The sequence below is a fragment of the Balaenoptera acutorostrata genome, chromosome 9 (genome assembly GCF_949987535.1).
Source record: "Balaenoptera acutorostrata chromosome 9, mBalAcu1.1, whole genome shotgun sequence".
Classification (NCBI taxonomy): Eukaryota; Metazoa; Chordata; class Mammalia; order Artiodactyla; family Balaenopteridae; genus Balaenoptera; species Balaenoptera acutorostrata.
In genome coordinates this window covers 52380537-52398625 of record NC_080072.1, presented here as the reverse complement: position 1 = coordinate 52398625, position 18089 = coordinate 52380537, and the positions used below count along the sequence as shown (strand labels likewise).

General features: G+C 56.9%; 1 protein-coding gene across 2 annotated transcripts in view; it reads left to right on the top strand.

The window, feature by feature from the left end:
- The first annotated feature begins 4466 nt into the window (after positions 1-4466).
- PDE2A (phosphodiesterase 2A) overlaps positions 4467-18089 on the top strand; it is a 63724-nt gene continuing 50101 nt past the window's right edge. Inside the window, exons 1-2 of one of the 2 annotated variants that reach the window (XM_007173678.3) lie at positions 4512-4630; positions 15542-15603. In XM_007173678.3, coding sequence (XP_007173740.2) covers positions 4612-4630; positions 15542-15603 — 81 coding nt within the window. In that variant the 5' untranslated portion in view covers positions 4512-4611. Of the gene's footprint in view, positions 4631-15541; positions 15604-18089 lie in introns of both variants that reach the window. The other variant, XM_007173677.3, reaches the window with a different exon arrangement.

Below are 18089 nucleotides of genomic sequence, written 5' to 3'. Positions count from 1 at the left end.
ACTAGGGCAGGTGTGCCCACCAGTGTTCTATGTGCAGGAGCTGTGTGAGCAGGCGTATAGGGATGTGAGTCTGTGTGTAGGAGTGTGTGTGTGTGTGTAGGAGTGATGGGAGTGTGTGTGTCTATGGAAAGACAGTGAGTGTGTGGATGATTGTGTGTGGCCTGCGGCAGCCTTGTGTGACAAAAGGCTCTTGGGGTTTGCAGAGGATAAGGAGCAGATACCAAGGTGTGCCAAGGCCTGAGTCCCCTGGACCTCAGCCCCGATGTGAGCTGGCAGGTCCTGGACTAGTCCTGGACTAGAATCCTCCAGGCTCCCTTCCCCCGCTAGGGTCGTGCAGCTGGCCATCTGCTGCAGACAAGATAAATGTGTATGCAAATAACATGGAAATGGACGAGACCTGTGGTTGACCCACCCCTCTCCCCTCATCCCTTGAGCCTGAGCTCACTCAGCCTGTGCTCTTTCCCAGTTAGAGCTGCTGCGGGGGCTCTGGGAGCAGGCCCTGCCCACTCGGAGCCCAAATCCACATTGTCCCCAACACCTGCCTGCGGCCAGATCCTTTCTCTGTAAGGGCCACCGCCACATCTGGAGCCAATGCCAGCGGACACACAGAGCTGACCGGGGCTAGTGGCCATGAGCAGCACCTCTGTTAGTTGTGAACTTGAGTACATGCAGACTCACACATTTGCATCTATGTGCCATACTTGGACTCTTGTGCACACACACAATTGTATACACATACTTACATGTGTGCATACACACTCACACCTGTGCACACCTACCTGTCTGCACACACACACACATATGCACATTCCTGTAGATACACACACATCTGTATACACACACGCAAGCTCAGCTGTACAATGAAAGCATCACATATCCTTACAAAGATACAAACTTACAAAACTGTACTCTGCCTTCACCCACATCATGCTCACAGACCTGCATGCAGGACCTTACACACATGCACACACCAGGGCTAACTAAGGGTGGCTCACAACCATGCCCTCTCCGGGGCTGAACACTGCAGATGGGCTCTAGCTGGACACAGAACCCACAGAGATGTCAACTTCCTCCTGGGCCCTTCTTGGACTGTCCCCGGGCAGGGCCCCTTGGATGGTGGAACCCTCTTTTAGTCCATGGGCCCCACCTCAAGTCATGGAGACACTGAGCCACACACACTGCCTCCTGAGGAGCTCCCATGTTGGGATCTGGCCCTCGCTCACAGTCCTTGGGCCTGGCATGCCCGGGCAGGCCTGCCTGCCCCAGAGAGCTGCCTTCTGCCCCGCTAGGCCTACCTGGATCCTGCCTTCCTTCACCCGAGCTGCCTGAGTCCTCAAAGAGAACCAGGCCAACCTTCACAGGGCCAGAGCCTTGCATGAGGTCACCCAGCATGTCAGAGCAGGGCTCAGGTTTGAACCTGGGCTTCTGGGAGTCTGACCATGGCTAGCAGCAAGAGGATAGATGCATGTCAGGCACACAGACAGGCTCCTGGAAGCAGGACACATGGTCATGGAGGATGGGAGCAGATTTGGGGTCTTTGGAGGGCCTGCTGGTGTCACGCTCTTATATGGAGAGATGACGAGCATGAAAGTCTGCTCACCAGTCCTGGGTGAGGAAGTAATTTGTAAGCACAGTGGTCCAGAGAGGGGTCATTGTTAGGAACAAGGAAGGGCTGGTTCTTGGACAGGGCCTGAGGTTGAAGGGCCCAGTACCCAGGTTGACAGGCTGTCAGCTGAGTCACCTTTTCCTAAAATACCGAGTCTGAGGTAGCTGGGCCACTGGACAGCTTAGTGTGACCTGTAAGGTGGGGAGATGAAAAGAGGTGGCTGTGGAGCTGAGCCAGGTACCCCTGAAGCTGGGCTTCCTCATGGCAAAGGCGGGCCGAGGGTTCAGGGGCTGGGAGTGTAGGACCCTGACTGCATTCTTGGGGACAAAAGGAGAGGTGGGAAAATTAGTTTTTCTCACGTGCCTTTCCTCAAGAGGCAGAGAATGAATATAAAGCACAGATTGGAGCCAGATGGCCTGGGTTTGAATTTTGGCTCTACTACTTATTAGTTGTGTGACTGTGGGCAAGTTACTTAGTCTCTCTGTGCCTCAGTTTTCCTTATCTGTAAAATGTGGCTAATAATAGGTCCTACCTTATAGTGTTGTTGAGAAGATGAACTGTGAGTCACAGAGTAAGTGCTCAGCAAATGTTAAAGCCCAAGAGATGCTGGCTGTGCCAGGCCAGGGTTGGCCCTTGACTGTGAGGTCTGAGATGGCCTCTCCTGAAGAACAAACACCTCTGGCGAGTGGCTGTAACAGATGCCTCCTGGATGCCTTTGTCCCACCCGCACTATCTGGAGCCCAAGACTGAGCTGATGACAGATGCTCAGGATTTACCAAGAGATTTGTGCACTGGCCTCAGACTCAGTCCTTATAATAGCCCTTACATTGGTCACTCCCTTTACAGAGCAAGAAACTGAGGCCAAAAAAAGAGAAGGGAGGCCCTTTTCTGGGCCAGAACCTTTACATATCTTAGCCCATGTAATGTTTTCTACAGCGTTAGTAAGTAGGACAAATTGCCCCCAGTTTGAAGATGCAGTAAAATAAGATGCAGTAAAATTGCCCCCAGACATGACTCTTAGGAAAGATGCAAGAAGGGGGACCCAGAGGACTGAGGTAGCATTCAGGGAAGGCGTCCTGGAGGAGGTGGGCCTCCGACTGGCCCCTGAAAGATAAGCAGGCTGATAGGATCTAGAGGACATTAGGGTTGGGGTGGCTGGGTAAAAGCCTGAAGGTGAGAATGAGTCAGTCACCCATCTGAGTAGAGCAGGAAGTATAAATTTAAGGAACGGTGGCAAGAGGGTCAAAGCTGAAAAAACAAGTTGGGGCTAAGTCATAGAGGATCTGCCATGTCAGGCTGAGGGTTGGGACTTTATTGTGCTGATGGTAGGGAGCCACTGAAGGTGTGTGAGCAGGGGAAGAGGCATTGTCCAGAGTTGGCCCTCAGAAAGAGAGGTGGGAGAACTCTTGGCATGGAGGGCTTCCCCCTGAGCTGTGACACAGCTAGGACTCTGCCCAGCCTGTGTGCCAGGTGCCTGGACTGTGCCCAGGACTGGGCTCAATGACTCAACCTTGAGGAAATCACTCCCCAGGGAGAAAGGGCCCCGATGAATCAGCCCAGTGAAGTGGGGAGCTGGGAAGCTGGAGGGTCACTGAGTCACCCTCCAAGAGGGGTGGCGGGTGAGGGTTAAGGGGAGAATTGCAGAGAGAGGGGACCGCAGTACATGGGAAGGATTCAGATCAGACCACAGCGAGGGCTGTCAGGGGACTCTGGCTGCCTTCGCACCATTGTGGGGTTGATTCTCCTGGCAGTCTTGTGAAAGAGATGGGAAGACTGAAGCCCAGAAACCAACTGGGGAGGGGATCTGACCAAGGTCATGCAGTAAGTAGCTAGCCGGCAATGGCCAGGAGACACCCAAGAGCACCCTCCAGTCCAGACACGTCCCACCGCCCCAGCCGACCTCATGCCAAGCGGAGGCTAGGAGCCGGTTGGGTCCAGGCAGGGAGCTGGCCCAGGTGACCCCTTTCCCCTCCGACACCCGCCCCTCCCGCGCAGATGGCAAATCGGGCCGGGCTGCGCCGCCGCGCTGGCACAGCAGGGGGCGCAGGAGCGTCACGGCTGCAGCGGGTGCCTGAGCACAGAGGCCGCTCTGCGGTGAATTGCGCTTCGGGGTCTCAAGTCCCACCGCGGAACTGTGGACTGTGTGGCCCTGGGGCCTGCACCCTCTCTGGCTTGCGGGGACGCCAACGCAGACCTGCCTGCCCAGTGCCCCTACCCACAACTTGGGAATGGTGCGCCTGTGTGTGCGCTCGCGTGTCTGTGCGCACGTGTCTCCCTCCCAGATTTGCTACTGCTCCCAGGGCCTGTCAGACTCGGAGCGACCTCTAAAATTTCCCCTGATTTCCCCCCTTTTTCCTGGAAGAAGAGCAAGCCCAGGGCTCCTTGTTCGTGCCAGTGGTCCCTTCCCCTCTATCTCCCCCTCCGGACCGCCCCCCCCCCCGCCCCCTCACTGCGCTGGTCTCTGCCTTGGGACTGTAGCCTGGCTTCAGGACTTTGTAAGTAAGTGGTGGAGGGAGAGGATGTGATCAGGAGAGAGGCTCAGAGAGGCGACCCCTGAGAGGTAGTGAAAGGAGTGGCGAAGGGGCAAGAGAAGGGAGCGAAGGCTGAGAGCCGGCTATCAGGCGGGGGATCCTAATAGCGCACAAGCTGGAAGAATCTTGAGAGCGGAGAGATAAGGGAAGTGAGAGCTGGTGGGGGGCTCTGGTGGGGGTGGGAAGATTGGACGAGCTAAGAGGTGCTGTCCACGGTTGCGGAAGGTGGGCGGGGCCGGGGCGGTCGGGGGGCGGGAAGTGGGCGGTTCGGGGCGGGGCCAGGGCGGACACTCGCGCGGACCAGGCGAAGCTGTCGCGGACGCCCTGGCCAAGCGCAGCGGCCAGGCCGGCGGGCGGGCGGGCGGCTGTGAGCATGGTCCTGGTGCTGCACCACATCCTCATCGCTGTTGTCCAATTCCTCAGGCGGGGCCAGCAGGTCTTCCTCAAGCCGGACGAGCCGCCGCCGCCGCAGCCATGCGCCGACAGCCTGCAGGTAGGGCCCCCCCGCCCCCGCTCTGGGCACGAGGGGAACGGGGTGTTGGGTGAGCGCCCAGCCGGGTCCTCCGCGGAGCGTGCTGTCGCCGGTCCCAGGGTCTACCCCGTCCCTGAACCCTCCTAGGGTGGGGACCCCTCCCCTAGCTGAAAATCCCACTTCTGTGCTGGGACTGCAGCTCATATCCAGAGACATTGAGTCCTCAGCTCACAGTTCAAAACCTCACGCCAGACTCTGAACCCTCTTCAGATCTGGGACTCCACCCCCAAGCACTGAACTCCCAATCCACAATGGGACCCCTGTCCACACCCAAGAGTTCTGTTTGAGCCTGGAACCCCCTGCCTCCCAGAATAGTAGAGGACCCCTGCCCATACCCCTGGACCCCCAATATATTTATCAGACTCCAGGCACACCCAGAACACCTGAACCCCCGACTCTCAACCAGGACCCCACCTCAGAGCTGGGGCCTCATCTCAAGCCCCTGAACCCCTACTCCACAGGCCTCATCTGTGTCCTCACCCAGATTCCCACTCAAACACCTGGACTTCAGTCCTCACACCAGACCCCACCCAGGGTCCAAATGCCTCTTTCCATTACAGTTTGTCTCTCCTTCTCTGCAGGATCCCCCTCCCACCCTCTTCCTGCTTTCCCTCCTCCCTCCTGTATAGAAGATCCTAGTCTTTTCCGGCTTGTCTCACCCTCTCCTCTTGTTTCTCTCTGGGTATGGTGGCCCCAGTTTCTCCTCCGGCTTCTCTGAGCCTTTCTGGGCATCTTCTCCCTCTGCTCCTCTATTTCTTTCTTGTTTGGTCTCTTTTGCCCACGTGCCCGCCTCTCTCAGTCTGCCCATCACTCCCCCAATTTCTCTAGGTTTCTGTCTTTGTTCTAGGGCCTTTCCCTGTGGTCATCCTTCCCCTTATATCAGCCTCTACTTTGGGGTGGTGAGGGGACAGGCTCAGAATGCCACGCTGGTGTCCCCAGGACCTCTACCCCTCCCCTGTTGTCAGGCATGGCATGGTGTGGGTGCTGGTGGAAGGGGCTAAACATGGAGCAAGCAGCCCTTGGGCGGTACCGAGGGATTTAAGGTGGGTGGGGATTGTGCAGTGAGGCACTGGGGTTCATAACTTATAAACCCCCTCATCCCTGCTGAACTGGACTTGGGAAGCCGGGGGCTTGGGATGAGGGAGGGGAGGAATAGCCTGCAACCTGGTGTCAGTCACTTGTGGTGGGAGGTGTCCAGGGCTGGGCGAGTCTGGGTGGTATGTGTTTGAGTAGGATGAGCTGGGTTGTGTGTGTTGGGTGTGCCTTGTGTGTGATCATGTGTGTTGTGTCATGTAGTATTGTGTGTGTCATCAGCAGTGGGATTATTTGGGGGAATCTGGGGGGGCTTATGATGAGTGTGAGGACTGTGAGTGTAGTGGCGTTGCATGGCGTGTGCAGCTAGGGAGGCCGAGTTGTGAGTGTGGAGTGGTAGATGTATGTATGACTGTTGTGTGTTAGGGGAACTTATGTGTACGTGGTTATGTGTCATCGTGGGGTGGAGTAATTGTAGGGGCAGCTTACATGGGGGATTGTGTGTGTATTTGTGTGTGTTATGGACTGTTGTGTGTAACCAGGAAGAGCCACTGGAGGGATCTGATGAAAGGTTTCATTGGATGTCTTGGTAGAGGGGAGTTGGGGTGGGAGAGCTGTGTCTGAGTGCGTTTGCAGCCTAGGTGACTGGCTTCGAGTCACCGAGTTACATCCTGGAGTTGCTCGGGAAATATATTGGGACGTGTGTGTTGGTGTTTGAGTGTCATGTGTCTGTGTGATGACTGTTTGTACAGCTCTGGGTAGGAAGTGTGCAGCAGCCAGGGTCCAGGGGGCCAAGGCAAGAACTTGTTGACTACGTGTGTGTGTGTGTGTGTGTGTGTGTGTGTGTGTGTGCATGCCCAAGTGCATGTGGGGAGGAGGCAGTGTGCAGGCAGGACTGTCTGTGCTAAGGAGCTGTGTGTGCCCACAAACATTTGACATTTTGGTGTGACATTAGGTGTGCACATTATCTATGCAGGGTGTGTCTCTATGCCTAGGTGATGTGTGTGTATTGAATTTAATTGGAACTGTGTGTCTGTGCTTGGAGAGGTGAGTGTCGGGTGTGTGAGGTGCGCTGGGAGGTTGAGTGTGAGTGTGGCATGAAGTGTGGGTGTGTGAGCTGGCTGGCTTTTCGGTGTGACACGTGGATTATGTGATCTTCTCTCCCTGTGAGCTGTTTACGTGTGAAGGGTATCCAGTTAGCTAGGGTATGTGTGGGGAGAGGGGGGGTGGAGGGCTGTGGAAGGTGCTGCAGGGGGTGAGGGAGTGGGTGTATAAGGTGTGTGGGGTGAGGAATGAGGTATGTGATGTTCGGGTGTGCAGAATACAGCAGGTGTCCCATAAATGTTTGTGGAGTGACGTGTGTGTGCAGGGAAAGCTTGGCTGCCATCCTGTTCTCGCTTCCCTCCCAGTTAGGTCCCCTGAGATGCCCAAGCCAGGCTGCCTCTACCCTTTGCCCTTCATCCTCCCCGCTTTCACCAAGGCCTTTGTCTTGGGTTTCCGGCTGAACAGGCGCTGGACAGGCGGGCGGCGGGCGACGTGGAGGTCCTGGAACCTTTGTTCTTTTCCTCTTAGCCTGTCTCATGTTTTGGGCCGGGATTGGAAGGGGCGGGGAGAGGATGCACGTGTCTCGGGCTCACTGTGTTTACTACCACCTCATGGTTCTCCACAGAGGGTGGGGGTCCAGGCGCAGGTGCTGAGACCTGGGTGGTATCCCCGGTGGCGCCTCCTCGGCGCAAGAGCGGCTGGGGCTGGGCTGGGAGTTAGGCAAGTTTGCCAACCATGATGTCTTAGTCCCAAGTGTGGCCCAGTGCCCTTCCTTCTCATGTCATCTCCGGGGTGCTGAGAAGCCAAGTGCCCCCTTCTGCATGCTGCCCGGTCCTCTTCCCTTCTCTGTGTGGCGCCCAGAGAGGGTCACTGGGCTGGGAGGCAACCAGGAAGACCTCAATCTATCTCCACTTGTGTTGACCCCATATCTGATTGGGGGATAGTTCCTTTCCTCACAGAGACCTTTTTCTGAAAAATGAAGCCAGATCACACCTTTGGGGACCCTCTAGTCTGATCGACCCAGTAGGAGGATCCAGGTCATACCCTCCAGAGAAAGCTATGGGGAGACCTAAGTGGACAGCCTGCCAACAAGGACTCGAGAACATGAAAGGCCAGGACTCCTTGTGGTTGGAAGGCACAGAAACCATCACAGTCAGTCAGGGGAAGGGGCTCGGGGCCAATGCCTCAGCACCACATTCCAGAAGGTTCTCTGAAGTAAGTGGGCTTGAGCTGAGCCTTGAAGGGGGTGTTGGATGGGCAGAGAAATGTGGCCTGAGGCTGAGGAAAATTCTAGCCCAACTGGAAGAAGGAATCTTGAAGACTGTTGATCATTCCCAAGCAATACTGTCTGGTTTTGGATGGCCATCCCTGGGCCTCCTACCTTCTCAAGCTTTCATGTCCAACCTTTTCCCATCCTGTTGTCTTTGGGCAGAATCATCATTGTCATCATCTTCATCATCACCGTTTAGGCAGCTCTTTCCAAATTCCAAGCTCCTTTCACAAATGTCTCCTTTAACAGGAGCTCATTCTGTTGTCTGAAAGCATTTATTGAGCACCTGCTATGCACCAGGCAGGCACAGTGTTAAGTGCTGCAGTCATAGCAGTGACTAAATAAGCCTCATGGGGCTCCCATTTTCTGTGTCTAAGAAACCCCATCTTCGTGGCCCAGCCACACTGTCAGCCCCTCAGGCCTTGGGCAGACGGCCCTCCCTTCTGTTTCCCGCAGCCTGACATGCACATGATATGCTCCAGGCATGCATCCCATGGTGTTGGGGTCTGGCTCCTGCCAGAATTCGAGCTCTTGAGAGGCTGGGCTGGGTCTGCCCCTCCCATGTGTCCTGAGCTGGGCTCAACATAGATGCTCATATTGATCATCAGAGGTCCCTATCCCCCTGTAGGGGCGGCAGCCCTACTGCCATCTAGGGAAACTGAGGCCCAGAGCAGGGAGATCTTTAGGGAGCCTCCTCTTAAGACCCTCCTTTGACCAGCATTACCAGAGACCAAGAGAGGCCAGGTGACTTGTCCAGGTTTCACAGCAAGGTGGCAGGACTGGTCCTAGAATACAGCTCTCCTGGCTGCCAGGCTGGGCTCCGGCCCCAGCTCCATGCTGCTCCCTGGCTAGCCTCCGTGCTGCCTGTGGCGGGTAAATGATTATTAATGACACCCCTGGCAAGGAGACAGGAAACGTTTCCCAACCACAGCTGGGAACCTGCTCCCTGCCAGCCCCAGCCACCCATACCCACCCTGGCCATGGTGTCAGCACTGATGTTATCTCCATGCCGCCTTGGCCTTCTTTCTTTCCTCTTGCCCATCCGAATCCCACCTCCCTTTCCTTTAAGGGGTAAAGGACAAGAAGGAACAGAGCTTTCTCTTTCACATCTCTGTCTCCAACCTGCTTCATCTCCACCTTCTCCCCTGCCCCAAACCAGCCAGAAGTAGCTCCTTCTCCAGGAAGTCTTCCCCGAATGCACCACCAGCCCCTCCAGTGGCCCTGTCCTGGGCTCTGGTCACTGAATCTCCCTCATTGCAGACTCTGGTCCCACTCTGATGGTTTGCCCTGATGGCCCTAAGGCTGGCTGGGGACTTCCTGTGGTCTGTCCTCAATTGCTGTTTTAGGACTGACATGTGGAGGATCATCCCAAATGCTTCCTCCAGGAAGTCCCCAGCCCAGCCCAGGGACTCTCACTTCCTCTGAGCACCCCAGCCCTCCCTGTCCGTGCCACACACTGTGTACTGCCAGGCCTTAATAGGTAGACAGTTAGTGAGCACCTACTCTGTGCTCAGCAGAGAGGGTAGGTAGAGAGAGCATGGTGGGGGCCTTAAATTTCGGCCACACATTCTGCCAAGTCTGAGCAACAAGGCGTCTGCCTCTTGGCAAGTAGACAGACCCAGGTACCAGGGCCAAGGGTGGACAGGTGATAGGGTGGCGGAGGGGCACAGACAAAGATTGATGCTGGTAGATTGTGTGGGGGGAAGGCAGCGATGGGGAGAAACTTGGGGGCCATGGTGGGACAGAGCAGGGGCCCCGAATTCAGCCCAGAGTGGGAGGGAGGGCAAGTTGGGAAGCTTCCAGGAGGAAACATTTAAACTGAGAGCTGAGGAATGAGCCAGGAGAAAGTTCTGGACAGAGAGAAGGAGAGAATGGCGAATGTGAAGGCTTGCTGGTGACAGACAGAGGGAGGGAAGCATTCCATGGAGCTGGATGCTGGACAGCCAGGGCGGCTGAGTGATGGAATTGGTGTGTGTGTGTGTGTGTGTGTGTGTGTGTGTGTGTGTGTGTGTGTGTGTGTGTGTGTGTGTGTGTGTGTGTGTCCTGGGCACTAGGGGAAGAGATGAAAGCAGGTCAGGCACTGTTCAGACCTGCTTGTTATGAAGCTCCCTGGGCCATGGGGTGGGGAGCACATAGCAGGAGTGAGGCAGGAGGCTGAGGCAGTGTGGTTCAGACATGGGATGATGAGGCTGAACAGGGAAAAACCAAAGTTGGAGGGGAGGGGACAGAGGGGGCAGAGGTAGAGGAGGGAGCCGGTCAGCTGTAGAGGTGAAGGGAGAGAGAGCGCCACCCCGGGGTCTGGGTGGCCACATGAGGGAAGACAAGGGTTTGAGGGCACATGCCTGGGCCTGGGTCAGGGCCCTCTAAGGAGCAGAAGGTCTCAGAACGGCGTCCCAGGTCAGGAGCTTTGAGGCTAAACAGAAACCAGGGGACCTGGATCCCACTGGGGGCTGCTGCGTCCTTGTCTGTAGCGTGGGGATGCGGGATCTGCCCTGGGCGAAGAGCGTTCAGAATTCAAAAATTAAAACAATCTGTAAAATATAATATTTAATAAAATTCAAATTCAAAAATGTATGAGTACATTCCAAAACGAGTTAAAATGTAAATTTATGAAAACGCTAAACATACATCCGTGATGGTTTAATATCAGCGGTAAGCCTTCACTGCTTCCCTCCTCTTTGATTCCAGCTTCCTTGAAGCTGCTGCTTCTGGTGCGCCTGGACCCCCAGGGGGTCCAGGACGTTCTGGTCTCTTGTTCAGGGCACCTCCTCTGGGGAGCTTGCTCTCTGGCTGGTAGCTTCAGGGGGCAGGCATTTTGCTTTTCTTGTCCTCCACCCTGAGAGACTTGACCCCTCGAACTTCACCCATCTATTGTTGTCTTTATTTGAGGGGCCTGAGTACAGACCCAGGGAGGGGGAAAGGTGAGGGAGTTGCAGGAACCAAGGGTAAGAGGGGTGGAGAGATGAAGTGCCAGCTGCAGGGCCCAGTGGGGGTGGGGTTGGGAGGGAGGAGAAATGAGCAAAGCTAAAAGAGCAGCATCACTCCAGCTTGAATATCTGTATTCCCGAAAGTAAAAGTTGCGCCATTTCCGGAAGACTGGGTTACTGAGGTCCCATCTTGCAATCTCGGAGCTGGGCATTGCTTGGCTCCTACTGTCCAGTGATCTTGCATAAGGCCACTTTCTGGGCTGCATTTTCTCACCTGTAAAAGGAGGAAGTTGCGGTGGATGAGCTCTCTGGAGAATCTGGCATTGTCAGTTAGTGGGGTTCCAGCCTTCCATGACTCTCAGCTCCCGGCCAGGGCTGTGTGGATGCGTGGTTGTGTGATTCCGACATTCTGTGACTTTAAGTTGCTGAGACTCTAGGAGCCGAAGAAGCAGACGTTCTGTGATTCCAGGATTCTAGGATTTGATGATTTGATGATTCAATGATTCTAAATGGGGTTGCTGGGAAGAGCTGCAACCACCTGCCTTGTTAATGTCGATGTTCAGTTATTAAAAACATAGCAAAAAGCAATGGAGACAGCTTGGGGGTGGCGGGGTGGCCCCCACCCCCAGGGAGGGAGGGGAGGAGGGGCTGGCTTGGTGTCAGTGGGGAAGGAGACCGTCTCAACCTGGGTTGCACGGATAGTTTCTCCTGCCACAGCAGAACTGGTGTGCGTGCGTGTGCAAGATCCACCACTCCCTAAGCTTTCAGGGTAAGGGGTCATTTCCTTCATCCCTCTGCCTCCAATCTTCAGTCATTTCAGACTATGGCAGAGAGAGGAGTACCCTTTCCTTCCAGCCCCTAAAGCCTCTGGGGGAAATGACCACAGTGGAGGAAGGAGAGGCCTGCTTACCCCCACCCTCTCCTTCCCTGGCAGCCTCGGCCTGAGGGGGAAAACAGGACATGAACACTTCCTGGACACAGACACGGGAATGCACGAAGCCCTGCCTGTGAGGGCCCAAGTACAAAGGGCCTCCGCCTAGGGCAGAGGCCAGGCAGCCAGAGGAGCAGTGTGGACATCGGCTAGGGGCCCATCGGCACCCCTTGAGCGCAGGCCAAGGAGGGAGGACCCTGCTTGTGCCCTGGGGGTGGCTGTGAGAAGGGCTTACGGAAGGAAGGTCCCAGGCCAGGGGGCCTGGAGGGCTGATGACCGATGGGGGCTCCCTTGTAGCACAGGCCTCCCGCCCAGCACAAGGCCAGCTCCTTTGTCCAGCGGCTTGCTGCCTCTTGGATTGTGCACAGTCTCAGCACCCACATCAGAGGTGGGGGAAGAACCTCCAGGCAGGAGAGAAGGATCTCAGCTCTCTAGAGAGCCCGCCCTGGCTGGGTCCCTCAGAACCCAGTACTGCTGTGCAAGACCCAGCCTGCTGGGTTCACAGATCAAGTGATGGAGGCTGGGAGTTGGCCCCGATCCCACAGCACAGCAGGGCCTGAAACATGGCTTCCTGATTCCCAGTCCTGGGAGCTCCCCTTTGCCTGCAGCTCCCCCCTTTCCCCTGGAACACCTGGAGAGCTGGAGTGGAGGCAGGACTCAGGTCAGGGGGGCAGAACATTTGTCTGTTACCTACCATCTTTCTCCTCCCACAGACCAGGAGACAGGTGGGGTGGTGACAACTGCTCCCTGTCATGCGCAAGGCTGCATTGTCTACCACGTCCTGTCTTGGCCCTGAGGACAGGGTCCCCAGCAGGGAACCCCTCCCCAGCTCCCTGACCCACGATGGGCCTCCCTGGGATTCTCCTCTCTCGTCCTCCTGCCATCCCACCCCTCGCTCTCGTCTCTTCTTCCTTTTGGGCTCTCTCCCCATCTCTATAAGGTTCCATCTCTGGCTGTCTTTGTGTGTCAGTCTCTCCAAAAGATTGTTAGACTTGTAAGGGCCCTAGGAGGTCATCAAGTCCATTCCTTTTATTCTTCAGATGAGGACAGTAGCTCAGAGAGGGGAAGGTCCTGTCCAAAGTTGCACAGTAGGCTGTGGCAGAGCCCGGGTCACGGAAGCACCCTGTCTTGGCACCAGGCATCTAGGGTTTGAGGACTGACTGTGTCATGACCAACCCGACAGGCTTCTCTCCTCAGCCCTGAGCTGTTCTCCCTTCTTTTTCTTTGTCTTCTTCTCTGCTGCCTGGCTGACCCCTACCTCAGGCAGACCCTGCCCTTGGGACACAGACCAGAGCTGGGGACTCCATGACTGGGATGCACACCCATGCACACATGGACACAAATACACTTGCAACTACATACAGGTCCCAGGTACAAACCTATACCACGTAGTTAGGAAGCTGTCCTGGAACCTAGTGTTCTCTTCCTGTGAGGTACCACACACCTCCTCCAGGAAGCCCCCCAGGACCTCTCTGCAGAGTCTCCATCCCACCAGCCCCTTTGTGACAACTGAGCCCTGTTGAGCCTAGATTCCTCCTCTGTGATCCCAGGGGCACGGCTGAGTCTCTCTCTGGTCCTGGAGCCCCTCCTTCAGTGTTCCCTCCTTCTGTCTCAGGAGGGGCTTAGCTTCCTGTGGCTGGGTGGGGAGAGTCCTGAGGTCCCCAGAGGACAGTGGGACAATGGGGAGGCGGTGACAGATGAGACATTGCGTCTTTCCCAAAGTAGGCTCCACCCTACCCTGATCTCCTGGCTGGTGTCTGGGGCACAGTCCTGGCCTGTGGACCTCTTAGGACTAGGGTCCTGGTCTGACACGCCGCCCCCTGCCCTTTCAGTGCAGAGGTCAGAGCATCAGAGCCCCTGACCTCCAGCAGCAGCTCTCTAATTGGAAGCTGTGGAGTCCAGGTCCCCATGGTACCAGCAGCGTATTAACAGAGTGGTGTAGCTTCCTGGGGCCTCTGGGAGGGGTGAGCTGCTCTGAGTATGGGGTAGGCAGGCAGGTGGTAAACGCTGAGGCTGGGGCGGGATTATGGAGGTGCTGTGAATGCCTAGCCAAGACCCCACTCATCCTGTCCACCTTCCCTGTTCTTGAAGTGGGTGATGGGGACCCAGAGGGCGTGGGGCAGGAGCCTCTTCAGGGAGTGGTGGAGAGCCTGGGGGGCAGTGAGAATCAAGTGAAACTAGCACTGCTTCTCAGGGGCAGGGGAAGGGGCTGTCCTGGGGCAATTCGGTGGTGGTGGGTGGACCATTGGAGGCCAGGGTTAAGTAAAGAAGGCTTAGGCTTTCAGACAAAAGGGATGGGCCCTGAGGTCAGGCACTTATCTTGGTCCGCGTCATTTCCTCTGCCGGACAAGGCTGGGTTAGTGGGGTCATCGCACAGAGGGAAGGAACTGGGCGAGCCAATGCACACGAGGCCCTGCAGTAGACGCAGGCGCATGCGCGACCTTGCCATGCCCTGGGCTGCAGACAGTCCCCCATCAAGGCCCAGCCATGGAGCCATAGTTGCCCTGGGAGATGGTCCTGTGTAGACCATCGTCCCCCATCCCCCCCAGACCCATGCATCCTGGGCGATGCTCAGGCCCAGCTGAAGGCACTGCTGGGTAGAGAGAAGCCCACAGGACACAGGGACACGTGGGACAACCAGACACCTTGCCACAAGCATCCACACGCTAGGTGCAGCTACTGTCACCCCTATGGTCACCACTAAGGAAAACCATAGATTCCAGCAGTCACGGGCAGGTGTCCAGAGCCTGAGTGAGAAGACAGGGGCACCAGGCAGGGAACCCAGAACTGCCCCCCCATGCTGGCTTGTGCCGTTGCCCCAGCTCGCTGAGCGCCTGAGGCTATTTCCTAGCAGGGATGGGTGTCTCATCCCCCCTCCCCCTCCCCATCCCCACCACACGCTTCCGAAGCTGCCAAATCAAATCAGCCCCCGCGCCCGCACCAGGCTGGCATAGCGGCCAGCAGCTGACGGGAATGAAGCCAGGCTCAGAATATCCCGCCGCCTGTGCCTGTCTGATGCCTGGGTATGCTTGTGGATGGGGGTGGGGAGGGACAGCCAGCCCCTGGGCGGTGCCTCCCAGAGCGGCTGGGGTTCTGGATGCCACCCAGGTGGTGGGCTCCTGAGAATGAGGAGCTCCTGAGGCAGTGGCTTCTGTGTGTACCAGCCCTTGAGAAGCCATGGAATAGTGCTTATAGGATGCAGGTTGTGTGTCCGATTGGAGCCCAGACTGGGTTGAGGACTCCCACGTATGGTCCCATTCACTTAGGATTCACAGCAACCCCAGCTGGGAGCCCAGCCCAGTGACTGTGTGAGCTGGGCACTACAAATCCCATTTTATAGATGGGAAGCTGAGGCTTAGAGAGGGGAAGTGAAGGGAGAGAAGCAGAAGTGGAGAGGACCACAGAAGGAGTAAAAATGCGGTTTTCCACTCCTGAGGAGCCCCAGGCTTAAGGAAAGAGTTTAGCTCTGTTCTCAGAGTTGGGGGACTGAGAATACACCAGAGCCAGAGGCCATGGGAAGCAGGGTGCCCTCAGGCAAGGCTCCCTGGAGGAGGCCACCTGTGGGAGACAGGAGGCCCCAGGTCTGCTAGGGGCTGGGGGAGGGGCAGCCTGGGGAGAAGGGGAGAAGGCCTGGCAGGCCTCAGCCCCTGGCCTTCTTGTCTCTGCAGCCAGCCGGGACCTCCTTGCACAGGAGCCAGTGCCCCCAGGGAGTAGAGACGGCACGCTGCAGGTGAGAGCTCAGCGGAGGGAGGAGTGGGTGGGCTTGGGGGGGTGGGGGGCGCAAGCTGGGGGTCAGTCTGAGCATTGCCCCCACCCCTGGGAGGACTGGGAGGCTGGAGCCGAATCCCAGCCCCACCCCCTCCAGCCTAGGGTCACCCCACACCAAGACCACCTCTCCCACCCTAGAGTTCCCTCCCCCTGAGGATTCGTCCTCCTCCCAAGTCACCTGGGTGTCATGACTCCTCCCTTGTCCTCCCCACCCTCACCCAACAATTCCCTATTGATTCTCTGCCCTAAGTATTTCCTGAACTCCTCTCCTGCTCTCCCTCTGCCTGCCCCAGTCCGGGACTGGTCATCCTTCCCCTGGACAGCCACTGGCTGTCTGCTTTCAGTTGCCCCCATTCTCCATGTGGCTGCCAGAAGGATCTTTCTAACACACAAACCTGAACTTGTCACTTTTCGGCTTAAGAATTCTCCATGCTCCCCCTCCCCCTGCTCCCTCTGCAGCCCGGGCAGGTTGCAGTGCCCCCTTCATCCACTCCTGCCTCCCTAGAACCGCTGCTGCTGGCCTCTTCCCCCCTCAGCTTCCCAAATCCTTCTGGGCTCAGCTCTAGCCTCCCCTCCTCCAGGAAGCCCTCCCTGCCTCTCACGCTCCCTCCTCTGAGCTCTCCTGCCCCGGCCATCAGCCGCTGGGGCATTCTGCTGTCTGTGCCTTTAGCACCCTGTTTTCTCCATTATGTGACTCTGTGTGTCTTCCGCTCTGAACTGTGAGCATCTTGAGCCCTGCCTGGGATGTGCCTTTTTCATTCGTGGGTCTCCCACCGCCCTCCAAATGGTACCTGGTGAGGGCTCAGCAAGTGCCTTTCCTTTGAGATGAGGGGTGCCATCCCAGCCCCTGACCATGCCTTTGGGGGGCCTCATAAGAATCGTCAGTGTCCATGGGGCCTTGAGCAGCAGAAATGGGGTGGGCCGGGGGTGGTGAACGTTGGCACAGAGGAGGGGTGTGTATGAACTCGGACCAAACAGCAAACCATAGATGAGCCTCCTTTGTGCCCAGGGCCTGGCTGAGAGGAAGGGGAGGCTGTTGCCGTATCAGCCCCTCCTCTGGGCCAGGAGCTTTAGACACGCTTCCCTTTTAATCCCCACAACCTCCCTGGGAGGCAGGGGCTGTTATTCGTCTACTTTGGGGAAGCTGAAGCCCAGCGGGGTCACACAGTGAGTGAATCGGAGGCAGAGCTGAGAGTGGAGCTGTGTCTCGTCGTGCCCAACCCTCGCTCTCTCCCTGCCCTCGGGTGAGATGGCAAAAGACGCTCACACAGGGCCTGGTGCCTAGTGGGGTCAGCGTGGGCTCACTGCTGGGACATGGAGCCCAGCCCTGAGAGTGTGCCTGCAGCTGGGCGCTGGGGAAGGGGGAGAGAGGAGGGGAACAGGAAAGTCATTATTAATTTATTTATGGTTACGGCATTCCCCATGGGGCGGGGGCTCCCCACAGAGCTGGGACAGATGGTATTCCTGGGAGCCAGCAGTGTCTCAGCAGCTGCTGCCACCCGCTAGGAAAGACTGGATTTGTCATCCTCCCAGGAACTGGAGAGGGGAGAGAGCTTTGGAGAAGCTGAGACCATCCTGGGCAATGGGAGCTGGGTCCCAAGGGAAGGAGTAAGGCCCAGGCTTCTTGTTTATGCCTCGTTCATAGCCTCCTTTCCCTAGGCCCTTGGCCATGCTCCCTGCAAATTCAAGTTCTGCCCTTCCTTTCTTCCCCTCCCCATGAGGCATCCCCAGATCATCCGCATTTGCTCCCTCTGCCTTTCCTTGGCCTGGGTCCTGCTGCCCCCTCTCTCATACTGAGGATCTTGGGCTTTGAGCCCCTCAGTTCTTAGCTCCTAGCTCCTTAGCTCTTAGCTCCGTCCTGCCCCCCAGCCCCACACCCACCACAAAGATGGCAGGTGTCTTCCTGGCCTCTGGGCAGAGCCTGCTCTGTTTCTGGGTTTACTTAGCACCCTTTCCCCAGTACCCAGGCCCACGCTCAGCCCTGCTGGGGAGAGACAGGTTGATGCAACATAGAAAGGATAGGACTGGAGAGAATAGGGACCCTAGGGTGTTGCTCAAACTATTGGGACCACTGGAGGGAAAGAGGGAAGAGGGATGGGAGACTGATGAGCAGCCCTCCTGAGGGAGCAGAGCCTGGGGAGATGACGGCATCATCCAGTGAACAGACCATGGGGTCAGATGGGCATGAGTTCAAGTCCCAGCTTCACCACTTCCTAGGTGTGTGACCTTGGGCCAGTCCCTTAACCAGCCTGGGCATCAGTTTCCTCACCTGTCAAAGGGGGATAAGAAGCTTCATCATTATTGGACATAATCACTATTATTGGGCATAATCACAGCAAAGCTGCTGGGAGAAGTGACAAAGACAGTATGCGTGAGGTGCCTGCCTCAGGCCTGGCCCACAGAAGGTCCTTGGCGGGAGTTGGTACCCTCCCTGCTTCCCTCAAGGGT